At 36.9% G+C, this 14,612-nt stretch overlaps 1 protein-coding gene across 13 annotated transcripts in view; it reads left to right on the forward strand.

Moving 5' to 3' along the window:
* CASK (calcium/calmodulin dependent serine protein kinase) overlaps positions 1 to 14,612 on the forward strand; it is a 350,134-nt gene that overhangs the window by 56,631 nt on the left and 278,891 nt on the right. For 7 of the 13 annotated variants that reach the window (XM_077888810.1, XM_077888811.1, XM_077888816.1 and 4 more), the window contains exon 2: positions 11,587 to 11,699. In XM_077888810.1, coding sequence (XP_077744936.1) covers positions 11,587 to 11,699 — 113 coding nt within the window. Of the gene's footprint in view, positions 1 to 11,586; positions 11,718 to 14,612 lie in introns of all 13 variants that reach the window. The other 6 variants (XM_077888807.1, XM_077888808.1, XM_077888813.1 and 3 more) reach the window with 1 other exon arrangement.

A 14,612-nucleotide genomic window follows, 5' to 3' on the forward strand; every position in this document is an offset into this window, starting at 1 on the left:
GCTCACTTACATGCCTTATTGATTAAAAGGAAGTCCTGACATAAGCACTGAAGGGTTGCTCCATCCCCAGGAAACTGATTAAAAATAAGCTTTACTAACTTGCATATTCCTTGTAACATTGTAGTGACTTTGCTTTCTTACCTAACTTGAAAAATCCCCCAACGGTTTGAATGTTTGATTTTACTGTCTTGCCTAAACAGTTTATATTCACTTATATTATACTCTTATTTTCTGATTTTTCCCCCTAAAGCAGTTATTTTCCAGATCATCTCCTCCTTTAGACCTAAAAACTGATTACTACAATTATGATTCAAAACCTATTTTCTGCTGCCCTGCACTGAGCTGGGTAATTAGGTATAAATGCTTATTTCCTTTGTATGCTTTGCCTTTTTGTTAACTGTTTTTTGGTTAAAAGACCAGAGGTTACATTATTGCCTGCTGAATATGCTTATATTAACAATTGTAAAAAGTAAATTACTTTTGGGAGTATTAATGAATAGACATTTAAATTGCATAGTTAAATCTTTTCCATCCTTTACTAAGCAAACAATTGGATTATCTCCCTCTCTAAGAATTTAAACAACAGTTTATATGCCCTGTTTGGGTGGGAGAATATTTGTTTCAGAAAAAAAGTTTGAAATTGGAATGGTTCACAGCCATTACAACTTTGTAATTTGTAGTGTGATTATAAATACTAAAATTTAAAAAAAAAAAATACTAAAATTTAGATCACCAGTCCAACATGCTTTTCGGGGAACACTCTGATTAATAGGTGCAATGTGGGTGATGGGAGCAGAGGGTGGTGTATGAGAGAGATGCTGGTTTTCTGACTTTAAGACTTAGCTGCTGATGTGAATATGGGGCTGGAATGGGGTGGGTAATATTTTATATGGTGTTTGCCAAACTTGATGGAGAAACTTATTCCTTAAGGACTCCACAAGATGCCAATTTGGGAAACCCCAACTTAGAGTGTTAGCTAAATCCATTTTTGTTTCTGTGCTACTATATAAACTTGGCATAATCCTAAATGTGCAACTAAAATGAATGATAGGGAAAGGAGCGGATTGCTGGCTTTGAGGTTTCTTTCACTAATTTATGTAATTTAAATGAAATAACTTCATTTTATTTAATTCAGAATTGGGTCTAACTTATTACGGAGATCCATAAAATGTGGTTCAGAGTGGGAAGAGATTAACAGTACTCCATAAAAGTATCACTGAAAAAAAAATCTGTTAATGAAGATAGTAACTTGTGGGCCCAAATATTAGTTAATGGCAGGCAACAGTACTCTTACAGGAATAATGTAGCATTTGGAGAACTACGTTAGTGGCATATTAACAGATCACACTCTTTTTTTAAAGATTTTATTTATTTTTTCATGAGAGAGACACACACACACAGAGGCAGAGACACAGGCAAAGGGAGAATCAGGCTCCATGCAGGGATCCCGATGTGGGACTTGATCCCAGGACTCCAGGATCACATCCTGGGCCGAAGGCACGCACTAAACCACTGAGCCACTTGGGCTGCCCCTCACACTCCTTTTATAAATATGATTTACAGTGTGACTTCATACCGCCAGCCTTCCATAATTTTTAGGTTCAGTTTATAAAAACTAGAATATGCATGCAGAATTTGACAATTGTGATCATTTTAGTACTTTAGTTATAAAGTAATTAAGTTCACGGACACTAGTAGAAAGTCAGGAGCAAGTTTCCCAAAAGTGTTTCTCTACTAAATATTTTCTTTGGATCAGTTTCCAAAGTATATTCCCACATTTAGAAAATAACAATGTGAATGTGCAGCTCTTAATTTAAAAATGAAAATTAGGCTTTTCTTGTGCCTGCCTCAAAAGGAATGGGGAGAATCTCTGTGTTTGTGCCGAGGGCAGATCCTGCTAAGCAGTTGGTCATTGCATTGGTATTTCTATAAAATTCTATGAAATCCTATGTTCTAAGAGCTAGCCTTTAGCACTTTTTTTTTCTTTCTGGGCTTCTTGTAGTCTTTCTGTGGGGATGTTTACAGCAATTCCTTTCAGAGAAATGAGATGTGTTTGTGTTTTCTGGGGCTCTGTCTTCTGTCCTGGTCTGTACTCCTAAGAATTCTTGTTCACATGAATGGCTTCATTTAGTTCCTGTTCACTCATGCCTCCTTAGGGAGTACAGAGATTGAGAATTTGGATCTTGGAGTTCCATGTCTTGGTCCCAGTCCTGACTCTACCATTCATTGTCTGGCCCTAGACAACCTGACTTGGCCTAGGTTTCCTAATCTATAAAATGGGGCTAATAGTTTCTTGGCTGCTATGATAAATAATGATATATTTTACAATTGAGAGAATCCATATAAAGTTCCTAGCAGTATGGTTGGCAAATGGTATGGTGTCAGTAGTAGTTGGTGTTGTCTTCATGTTGACGCCTTCCTTGAACTTTATATTCCTGCCTAATTGTGCTCTATAGATCTCTGCCTGGATAGTTCATGGAAATCAATATTTTGGAAATAAGTATTTTCAAAACAACCATGTGTTTCCTTTCTCCGCTTTCCGCTAGCTCTTTGTCATGTAGCCCCTCTCTCATCTGGTGGTATGATTTACTCAGTAACTGTTGCCAGAAATGTGTAAGTCATTCTTTCAACTGACACCCCAAGCTAATCATTCACTACACTGTCAATTTTTTTAAAAGATTTATTTGCGAGAGAGCACACATGTGAGCATGAGGCGGGAGGGACGAGGGAGAGGGAAAGAGAGTCCCAAGCAGACTCTGAATGGAGCAGAGCCTGCCACAGGGCTTGACCCCACAACCCCAAGATCACCACCTGAGCCAAAACCAAGAGTTGGTTGCTCAACTGACTGTGCCACCCGGGTGCCCCTCTACATTGTCAATTTAAGTATCTTAGTTACCTCTACTGTATTGGTTTAGGTTGTTTGTCACCTCGTACTTAGGCTAATGTAGTAACTTCCTGACTGGCCCCCATTCATTCTTCAACCCATCTTCCACTCTTCTGCCCTTTTCCCTTTCCAGCCACTTCTCACCCTCTGATTTTCCACACCAGCAGTACCAAGTAGCTTGCAATATCCAGCACAAACCATGCTTTGACTTGACTGGAGGCTGTTCCACATGCTTCTACTAATTTCTAGAATTTTCCCCTTTCCCTTGTTGGCCTGAAAAATATATTCATCTTTCCAAGCCCTCATAGAGGTTTTCTCTGACCACCTTCCTATCCACAGATAGTAAACTTTTGGTATTATACTGTTTTAATACCTTGTTCTATAACACTATACTAAAATTATGTGTATGTACCAACTGTAATCTGTTAAGATTGGGTGTTTCCTAAGGGCAAGAATTGCTTTGTTAATCTTTTGTTTGTTTGTTCTTTGTATTTTTTTTTTTTTGGTCTTACTTCCACGGGGGAAAATGAAGCGAATGAATAAAATGTGCAAAGATCAATAGAATTTTTTAATGTCAGTGCTTCAAAGTCCAATATCTTGAAACTTCTTTATATATTTAGCTAAAAAGGCCTAAATATGTACAACCAAGTCAGAATTCTTACTTTGGGGTGTGTTTATTTTACAATTCTCCGTGTTTTGTTTTGTTTTCTTTTCCTTCCTCCTCTGTCTGCTCTTCTTCCTGTTTCTTATCTGGTACAAAAATATTTTTTTCTTCTCTTAGCAAGTCTCCTTGATGCATGCTCCATCATATATGAGCTAACAAAAACTGAGCGTCTGTATCCTTCTACTATGGTCCTAAGCCTAGCCCTTCAAACACAGGTACTCGCACATACACATGAAAACATATCAATCAAGTTTTCTAGAACTTTTGGATTAGCAGAAATTGCTATGTATACTCTGTAGTTAGTCCTCTCCTAAAAGTGGTGAATATATCCTATGTAGATTCAGACCAGAGAATGGTGCGCTACATAAAATCTAAAGAAAAGTCTATTGAACTTTTCAGTGAACTATCAAGGTTTGACAGAGGTACTAATTATGCCAATATAAGTACCGAGTTAGTAAATGTTAGTCTTAACTCTTTGAATTACTCAGCTTTGACAGTTAAGCTAGATTTGTTCTGTTAGCTTATTGGAGATCCACTGCCAAATTTTCAAATAAGCCTCCCTTTTTTATTTTCAAGGAACAATCTGAATTGTACTGAGCTTAATTCCTCTGTCAGATCTTTAATTGTTAACATTTACGCAACAGTTCCTGAGACTTTGATTTTAATAATTTTCCACTTCATGTGCGTTCCTTTTTTTTAAAGATTTTATTTATTTATTCATGAGAGACACACACACACAGAGGCAGAGACACAGGCAGAGGGAGAAGCAGGCTCCATGCATGGAGCCCGACGTGGGACTTGATCCTGAGACTCCAGGATCACGCCCTGGGCTGAAGGCAGGCACTAAACTGCTATGATTAGGCAAACTTTTCCTCTGGTTTAGTCACTGTACCTAAAGTAACACAGCTTGGGCTGTGTTGGACGTGGGGGTGGGTACCAGAACTGTTACAGAGAAAAAGTGTCAGAACAACATCCCTGTCCTGTCACTATTGTAAAACTACAGGAAGACAAGGAAATAATTTCTTGATGGAATGATGTGTATGAGCTCTTATTTATTGCTAATGACTAACAGTGTTGAAATAGGAGGAAGAGACTACCATTAACTTTATTAGCTATTTTATATATACATATGTGTGTGTGTGTGTGTCTCTCTCTCTCTAGGATGTAGTTAAGATTTTATTCTTACTGCTAATGTCATCATTATTATATTTTTACTTTGTTTCCTTTTTACCCACCCACCATTTATTTCCCTCAACTAACATCAGAACTGTATAGAAAGTCCTAGGAAAATACATACTTAGTAAATTGGTAAGGAAATAGCTAAAAGTACCGTGATTTTTCCAGTTTTATATACTTGTGTAAAATTGTGTGGCATCATAAATTTATCAGTGGCTTGCTCATTCCTAGTTTATTTTTGATACTTCATTCACCAAATATTTATTGAGGGTCTAATATTTACCAGGTACTCATTGAGTTTATATTCTAAACACATGTAATATAATACTATATATTATTAATACACATTTCATAATACAAATACACATGTGTGTGTTTATATGTATATGCCTATACACACATGCACACACACAGGTGCAAATAATATTCACTATTTGCAGTAGTAATGTTCTATGAAGTTGCCCCAAACATTAAATGAATGCTGAATCATTGCTCCTAGGGGAAATACAGGGCTAGGGTCCTGTGAGCTTTTGGTTACGTTTTCTTCAATCAATCAGTACATGACCTGTTTTATGTGTATTTTTGTTTGAAGATACCTTATTTCATTTGTATTGTTGTTTGATCAACATTGAACCATGACTAACAGCTCTGTAATTCATTCTTGAATGAAGCTTGTCTCACATATTTTCTTCTTAAGGCCCGTCACAGCCTTCCTGAACTTAGGAACACTAGACAACCCTTCAGCGTTACCCTTGAAGGCCATTATAAACAGTGAAATGACCAATAAAAAGTACAAAATGTAAAAAATGCACTAAATGGCAAAAAGTACATTTGCTTATAGTATGACAAGCTGAAACAATAAGGCAGAGTGTCACCTTGTTCAACCTTAGCTGGTAACTTCCACATCAGGTGACTCAGATATTTCGCTGTTAGGCATGTTTGTGAACGACTGTAAAAGTGCAGTTGAGTATTGATTTTGGATTATAAATAAATGTTAGTGACTTCATAAATACTCTACCAATGATGAGGATTGACTGTATATCAACTGTGTGTGTATGTATCTATCTATATATATATATAATGTGTATGTAAATATATATATGAAATATGAATTTGCTGTTGGTCTTCACTCCCCATCCCATCCTGCTCTTTCCTTTTGTTAATTGGCGGTTCTTTTTTTCACAGTTTTCCTGTATCTCTTGTGGTACATTGCACAATTTGTTAAAAAGCAATGAAGCTTCTAGGCCTATGATATGGACAAGAAGTTCACCCTGTTACAATGAATATAATTCGTGTTAACCTTATTATGTTTGAGATTCAAAAATGGTTTTTTTTCAGTTATATGTATCAAAATTATTTGTACAGATACGTAAAAAAAATTAAACTCATTGATTAGCAAGGTCTCGGGGATATACCTCTAAGCCACTAAAAACATTTTTTAAACTAGAAAACATATGTATGGAGGATTGTATAAAGTATGTGTGTATGTTAAAGAATAATACTGAAATGAAAACTCCTGAATCCATCATCCAGGTGGTGGAATGGAATATCACTAGTACCTTTAAAAGCCCTTTATATGCCCCTTCCCAAAAACAACCTCTCGCTCCACCTAACTGCTCTCCTGGCTTTTATATTAATCATTCTTTTTAGTTTTCTTTATGGCTTTACCACCTAGTCATGCATGCCAAAACAGTATATTATTTAGTCTTTAGAAACTGAGTAGTAAAGACAAACTTGGGTATGAAAGGAAAGGAGGACAATATTACCAGGAGTGTATGAAGATTCTCAGGAGAAGGAAAGCTGAACAGAACCTCTTGTTCAGTCTGGCTTCAGATAACCTGAGAGTGTATAGGAACTGTTTCTGGGAAGTCAGTTGGCAAGGTCCCAAGTAAATCCCAGGACACGAGGCTCCTCACAGGCAGGATATTGGTGCTATGGGGGCTGGCTTTTTCTTCTGCAGGGGACATGGTCAGGGGGCTTGGACTGCTCTACATTCTCCTGCTTTTCAGTCCAACTGAGACCCTCCTCCAGGTCTCAGGAATATTCCAACTTCTGTGGAGCGAAATGATAGTCTTCTGCTAAACTAGGCAGCAGAGAAGAGCAGGACTCTTAACATCCCCTGGTCAGAAAAAGCAAAACAGAAGAATCTGGGGCCAGCACACCCACTCCTGTTTTGAGGTTAGAAAGGGGATCAGTGGCATTGGGAATCTTTGACAGCTTACAGTCTGTACTGGTTAACCTCTCCTTGACACTTGGCTGTCAGCCTGATATCTCCCTCCTTTTCACTCCTGGGGGCTCCTTTTATGTACCTCCTGTATTGGATCTCCTTTTTGCTGTCACTTGACATCCTTTTCACTGATCTAGTCTCTTGTTTTGGCAAACATCTTAAAATAATTTCTTCAGAAAGTATGCATTGCAAGTAATTTATTGAGCTCTTTCATATCTGAAAATGTCTTTGTGATTATTGATTTTTCTGGCTGGATATAGAATTAAAAGTTAGAGATTTCCTCCGTGATTTTGAAGGAATTGCTTGGTTGTCTTCTTACTCTTAGTGTTGTCATTGAGAAATCAGAAGCCATACTGGTTTGCAGTCTTTGCATGTGAACCATATGATCCTTCCCTCCCAGCACACCCTTACCTCCACTTTTGAAAATTGGAAAATCTAGCCCACAGTGGCATGTATGGACAGGAGTCTATTATCTATTTTGTCAAGTATTTGGTGGGTCCTTTTAATTTGGAAACTCATGATTTTAGTTCTGGAAAATTTTCCTGGGTGATTCTTTTGAGTTCTTCCACTCCATTTGTTTTCTTCTTTTTGCTTTACTTTCTGGTACATTTCTTCAACTTTATCTTCTAGCCCTTCTATTGAGTTTTACATTTCTTAAGGTATTTCTTTTTCAAGAGCTCTTTTTTTTATTTTCTGAAAGTTCTATTGTTTCATGGTTATAATAGCTTTCTGAGGATATTCTTGGTCGTTTGAAGGTTTTTTATTTCTTGTTTAGTCTTCTTCCTTTAGGTTGTTCTTTCTGTTTTGTGATTTCTATCTTCCAAATGAGAGTCTACTCTCCAGATATCTTAGGAGTTTGGTGGTCTACTCATGAGTACGAATAGAGCAGTAGTTCTCAATTGGGGCCAATTTTGCCCCCCCCCCAGGGGACATTTGACAACGTGTGGAGACATTTTTGGATGTCAAAACTGCGTCAAAAGGTGCTATCCAGATTGCAGTTAAGCATCCTACAATGTAGAGGACAGCCTCGCACAACAAGGAACTATCCAGGCTAACCTGTTGGTAGTGCTGAGGTTGGAAAGCCTGCAGTAGAGGGACTGAAAGCTGATTGAGAGTTCTGAACTTGTGGTGGAGCTCATCAAGCAGTTCAAGTCATTATTTATATAGGTCTTTCCTTCTGAGCTGGTCAGATAGGCAACAAAATCTTTCTGCTCCTGCCTGAAGGATAAAGCTCTAGCTTCTAATATCCTCCCCACCCCCACCCCATGAAGGGGGAAAGGGGGGTACTGTCTGCGTTCAGTTTGTGTGTGATCACTTAATCAATCCCCTTGCTTTTCATTTAGTAGTACCCATTTCCTCAACTGCCTTGTGCCTCCAGTTCTCAGAGCCTATGTTTTACCCTGTCTAGAGAAGATCTCTGGTAGAATGATGGTAGGACAGTTGCACAGTGGGATGGACTATGGGTATGGAGGGGATCTAGGACTCTAACTGCTTCTCTAGAGATTTCATTCAAACCTGTTCTTTTAGCCCCACCTTCTTAACTTCTAGTTCCAGGGTCATCTGGTGTTATCAGTTCAAGAATTTCTTGAGAATTCTGGAGTGTAAATGGGTTTGGCTTATGAACTTTTCCTTATTTTCTCTTTGCACTTCAGCTTTCCTGACTCAGCTAAGTCAGTAGTTACCACTACTCCATCTGCTTTTTTGCTTCCCAAATTTGATAATTACTATTGTCTCCTCTCATTTCTCCCAGTCCTTTTTAAACAGTGATAGCCTCTTTGGTACCATTTTAGTGGGGTTGAGGGAGGAAAATAAATTAGATGCATTGTGTTAAATTTATCCTATTATTCTGGAAACCAACATACTATATTCTAGCCTGATTTCACTTAATTCTAGTTTCCTTTTTATGTATTTACTTTTAGTATCAAAATTATTCATTTCCGGGGTACCTGGGTGGCTCACTCGGTTAAGGGTCCAACTTGATATAAGCTCAGGTCATAATCCTCAGGCCCTGGGATCCAACCCCGTATCAGGCTCCCCACTCAGCAGGGAGTCTGCTTGAGGATATTCATTCATTCATTCTCTCTCTCTCTCTCTCTCAAATGCTAAATAAATCTCTTTTTAAAAATTGCTCATTTCCCAGTCTTAACCTTTTGTCACATAAATGAACACCAGAGGAGAGGACTCTGATTGCATAGAGACACAGCTGCAGGCCGTAGTACAACATAGTACAATTCTGGTTTCATTGACCTTTTACTTAACAGAATTCTGCAAGCTACCACCTGCCTCAAATGGAACCTTGTACCACAATCCTAATCCAAATTCACCATTCTAAAAGAGTCAAACAAAGAACATCTATTTTATCAACTCTGAAATGCTATCAATTATCTTCCTTCATTTCAATTAACACACTGGCCAGGATTAGTAAAAATATGAGAAAGATAGTAGTTCATAATGATGGCTTACAACTATCTGTCAGTATTTTCCCCCACATAAATACTCGAGAACCAACTGTATCGTAGACTAAAAAAAAATGTAAGGATGAAATTTCAAGCATGGAAGAGTTTTGGCCAGAACGAATGGCCAGATCTAGGCCTCCTGAATTTTTGCTGTTCCTTAAAATATCATTCAAGTATAATTAATAAGTATAAAATATTTACTGTATTACACCTTCTCTTCTTAGACTTAAACACCTTTTTTTTTCCTCCATATTCCCTTTTCTCTCCTTTCTCTCTAGCTTTCTTCATTTTATTATTACTAAAAGGGTAGGGAGAGATGCTCTGCTTTCTTCCTCACCTTTCTTCAAACAGGAAAAAGTTAAAAAAATTGACTCTATTGTCCATGAATAATCCCACATACAGATCTTGGAAAATTTCCAAAAACATGTAGTGAATTGAAGCACACTACATAAATGTATATATAAATAGAATCCCAAGGGTTTATGTGTGGACAAAAACCAATTACATTAAGCATTTCTGAAATTGCTTGCTGTCGTCAGGATAAGTAGTCACAAGTAAGACATCCAGATTGAGAATGAAAACATTTGTGTAAGTCCTGCTTCACTTTGTTGTATTGTCTTCTCTTAGAGCAAAATCTTTGAGCAGTTTGGAGTGGTTACCAAAAAGGTCTTTCTTCGGTGTTCTGAAAGACACATTATTGGTTTTTTTTTTCCCTTCCAGTTGAGCTTTGTTAGGTTGCTTGAAGAGAGAGATTTGAGCTGTGGTGTAATTGATGTCCAGATGATGGAATGGTGAAGTCAACTAATTCATATGATGTTCAAGAAATGTTTAAGTCTGGGTTAGATTACATTCTTTTCCTTGTTCCCTAATTGAGAGAAAGACCAACTTCTCCTTTAAGGCAGGCAGTAGCACAAGTGTCCCAATGTAAATGAAGAACTTATCTGCTGATTGAACAGACGTCCATATGTACTATTTTTACCTATAAAAGCTAAAGATGGTCTTATGTTTCCTGGGGTGGGGGGCGGAATACACATGTGTATACATGTATTTAATGACTTAAACTATACTCACCTTCAGATAAATCAGTATATTGCTGTTGTATTCTGTATTATTTAATAGTCAATTCATGTACAGATCAGTCGTTGGATTATCTTTAGAAACTTATTTGATAACTATTGATCACAAGGAACTGTGTGTGCCCGTGTGTGTGTGTGTGTGTGTGTGTGTGTGTGTATGTATGTATGTATGTAATGCCTGGGCCCAGGCATTGGTGTTTTATCAATCATCCCAGTTAATTGAATTGTATGGCCAGTATTGAGAGCTATATCAATTTAGAGAAAGAGCTAGATAACTCAAATGGCTGGACCAGTGGCTCTCCTGGTAGAAAGGACTTGCTTTACTATGGCAACTTGAAGGAAGATAGATTTCTCTGTGACTTCACATGAGACTGGAGAGGTTATTGGAGGCAAAATCATGCAAGGGTTTTCTTTATGAATTCCCTCTTCAAGTCTTCTGGCTAGATTTTGCTGGGGTGTATTTTCCTATTTGAGAATTACGTATTTCAGTTCTTAACCAAATATATGCATTGAATATACTTTCTCTGGGATTTTGAGCAGAAACACAAGATCAGATTTTCATTTTTAAAACATGACAACAAGAATGAGTGGGAGAAACAAGTTCTTCAGTAGTCCTGTCAGGAGATGGTAGTAGCTTAGACTAGTTTATGATACCTGGAAAGAGGTGGACAGGCTTGAGAAAAATTTGAGAGAAGCTCAGTAGGACTTGGTAGTGAAGATTGGGTAGGTGGTAATTAAGATGAAAGGGAAGGGGTCAATAACAAGTTTCGGCTTCAAAAGGTAAAAGCTGTGTGCACTACCGCTGTGATTTCTTATTTTGTTTAAGATATTGATAATATATGGAGAATATTACAAAGATTATTTGCCTTGAATATAAGCAAACTAGTTAGTATCTTCATAAGTCATTTTGAAATGCAAATTTGTTTTCTATTCTGGTTTAATAACTTTAGTTTGTGAATTATTTACCTCATAGATTATAGAAAAATATGTTCAAAATTATAGTACTTAAATTTGATCTTAAACTAGACAGTGAGACATCAGTAAGATGTTGATGGGACTCTAATCAATGAATTAAACTCGGCTTCTTTTTTTTTTCTTTAAAGGGGTCCCTTCAGTGTTGTACGACGATGTATCAACAGAGAAACTGGGCAACAGTTTGCTGTAAAAATTGTTGATGTAGCCAAGTTCACATCAAGTCCAGGGTTAAGTACAGAAGGTAAGAGATGGATTTCAAGTAAGTTATTTGATGTCTGGCTTTATTTCATCTCCAAAATCCATTTATCAACCTAACTTTCATCTGGGGGTGGTGAAGTGGCGGGTATAATATAGTGGGAAGTGGGTGGAGACAGTTTAAATTCCATTCTGTCAGTTCTAGAACATGGTATTTGAAAGATAGCTAGAGTAATTTACAGTTAGAGAGCAACATAAGACTGCTCTAGGCCTACGATTTTTGACTAGGAAGAAAGTGAGATCTGGATATATATTTTTGTAGGGTCTAATTTTGGGTCCTGTGGTACAGAAGATGGGATGGGAGAGGAGGAAGGGGAAATAATGGCAAAGATATGATAATTGCAGGCTCAGAAGAAATAAGATGAATTCCTTCTAAATCCATAACTTAACCATCTTTAAGATTATGGTCTAATAGAACTAAAGACTCCTAGATCACATTTGGTTTATGTCACTTAGAAGAGTATATATGAAAATTTGAAAGATCAGTATTGTTATGACATGCAGGACTTAAACTTGGTTTTAAGACCTTGGTATGGACAATCACATTTATATGTAAATATTTTTTAACAGTAGGTAAGCATTTTAAAGTTACTTTTTTTGGGGGGGGATCCCTGGGTGGCGCAGCTTTTTGGCGCCTGCCTTTGGCCCAGGGCGTGATCCTGGAGACCCGGGATCGAATCCCACATCAGGCTCCTGGTGCATGGAGCCTGCTTCTCCCTCTGCCTGTGTCTCTGCCTCTCTCTCTTTCTCTCTCTGTGACTATCATAAATAAATTTTAAAAAAATTAAAAAAAAATAAAATAAAGTTACTTTTTTTTTTTTTTTTATAGAATTTAACTCCTGGTTCCACGTAGCCACAATTCACATGTGCTCCTACTTGAGCTGGCACAATTGATTATATTTATTTTTCTAATTAGCCTGTCTTCTAAATTCAGGCTTTTTGACTGTCCAATAAAAGATATCCTTCTTTATTCGTTTTAAATCTCCCAAGAACAATGCAGTTGATAGTTGAAGTTGGAAAAGCTAAGGCAGAGTAGCCTATTTATATTTTATCCAGTTATCCTAACTTTGAAAAGTAAAATCCCACATACTGTGAGCTCTAAGTTAATCTGTTTCTGTAGATCTTTCTTGAGGATCATTGCTTTTAAATACTTTTTTAACCCTTTGAATTATTACTATTATCCATATACTGATTATAGAAGATTGTTGTTACAACAAGAACTGATTTTTTAAAAGTGTTTTAATCCTTAAAATATTATGGTAAGATTCAGAGGTTTTAGATCTCATGGTTTTATCCTCCGAAATTGGCTATTACTACTTTTTTATATAAATTATTTTATAAATTTAGCAGAATTTAAAATTTACTTCCAAGCAGGTTTTGCAACTTCCTTAAGTTTCTTAAAACTTTACTGCGTGTAAGTTTAATATACTGTATTTGATATTTTGTACCTCAGTTGTTAACTAATAAAACCTTCCTGGGTCCTGAACCTAGTTTATTAAACCTGTAGATGTGATGAATCTTTATTTCTCTTAAATGTTCTGTTACTGTTGATGAACTTAGTAAGAGTCTAGTTTAAAATCACAAGTCTAAATCAGTTACTCAATATACCAATTTTATATTGATTTAGCTCATTGTTATACCTAATTCTGAATCTCTCTTGGCTAAAGACATTTTTAGGGAGGCAATTGATTACTTTCTCAGTTGGCTGAGGTTGTTTATTGACAGATTTTTTCAGCAAGGGATCTCTGCTGCTACAGACTCAGACTGCCAGGCTGAACCTCTTTTTTTTAATTGTCACCTAGTTAAGCAATCAAATGCCAAACTTAAAAGGGTGGGATGTGAGGGGGCTCACTTGTAGTACATGTCTCTGAATGTATCTTGTCTTTACCTAATATATGGGAGCCTGCCACTGAAATTGTGGCTCACTCCTTCATTGTTTCGGCATTGCTTTTGCTATATAAATGTCTTCCAAGTCCTATTGTGAAGACAAGGCCAGGTCATTTCATTGATCCTATATGGTTGGGCCACAGCCTTTAAGGTATTACATGATACCAGTTGAATTCCACATATTACTCATGATTTTATCTGGTTTTGATAAGGGTTCATTGTTACTCAGATGAAAATGTGTCACTTGTCCTTTATATTCATGGCACCAAAATGTAGTTTTCCCATCTTCTTTAGCACCAAGAAGCAAAATCAAAATTCCATTTCCACTACATCCTTCCACCATTTTTCCTTTTCTTTCCTTCCTTCCTTCCTTCCTTCCACTGGCATCCCATATCCTTTTTTTTTTTTAAAGATTTTATTTATTTATTCATGAGAGACACAGAGAGAGAGAGGCAGAGACACAGGCAGAGGGAGAAGCAGGCTCCATGCAGGGAGCCTGACATGGGATTCGATCCCGGGTTTCCAGGATCATGCCTTGGGCCTAAGGCAGCGCTAAACCGCTGAGCCACCCGGGCTGCCCCCCATATCCTTTTATTACTCATTTTTACACTATCTTACTTTAACTTGGATACATTTTAAGATATATATAATAAACATTTTATATATATAAAACCTCTGACCAATTTCCCCTTCCCAATGTCTTCTAACTCCTTTCCAGTCACTGCAGGCAAAACATCTTATCCTTTTTGCCCTTCCAGTCCATTTACAAACTGTTAGGTCCAAAAAAATGACCTCATTCATGGCTAAGTGTAAGAGATGCTATATTAAGAAGAAACATATTTTGAAGTGAAATTTAAAACAAAAGGAATCTGTAAGTTTGAATAAGAATATCTAGAAATAATTTTATTTACTGTTACATTCTCGTCTAAAAAAAAAAAAAAATAATTAAGCCTCTTTCAAGCAACACATAATTTAAAATCTATTCTTTATTCTTTTTTATTTTTTAAATTTA

Source organism: Canis aureus, chromosome X (assembly GCF_053574225.1).
Source record: "Canis aureus isolate CA01 chromosome X, VMU_Caureus_v.1.0, whole genome shotgun sequence".
NCBI lineage: Eukaryota > Metazoa > Chordata > Mammalia > Carnivora > Canidae > Canis > Canis aureus.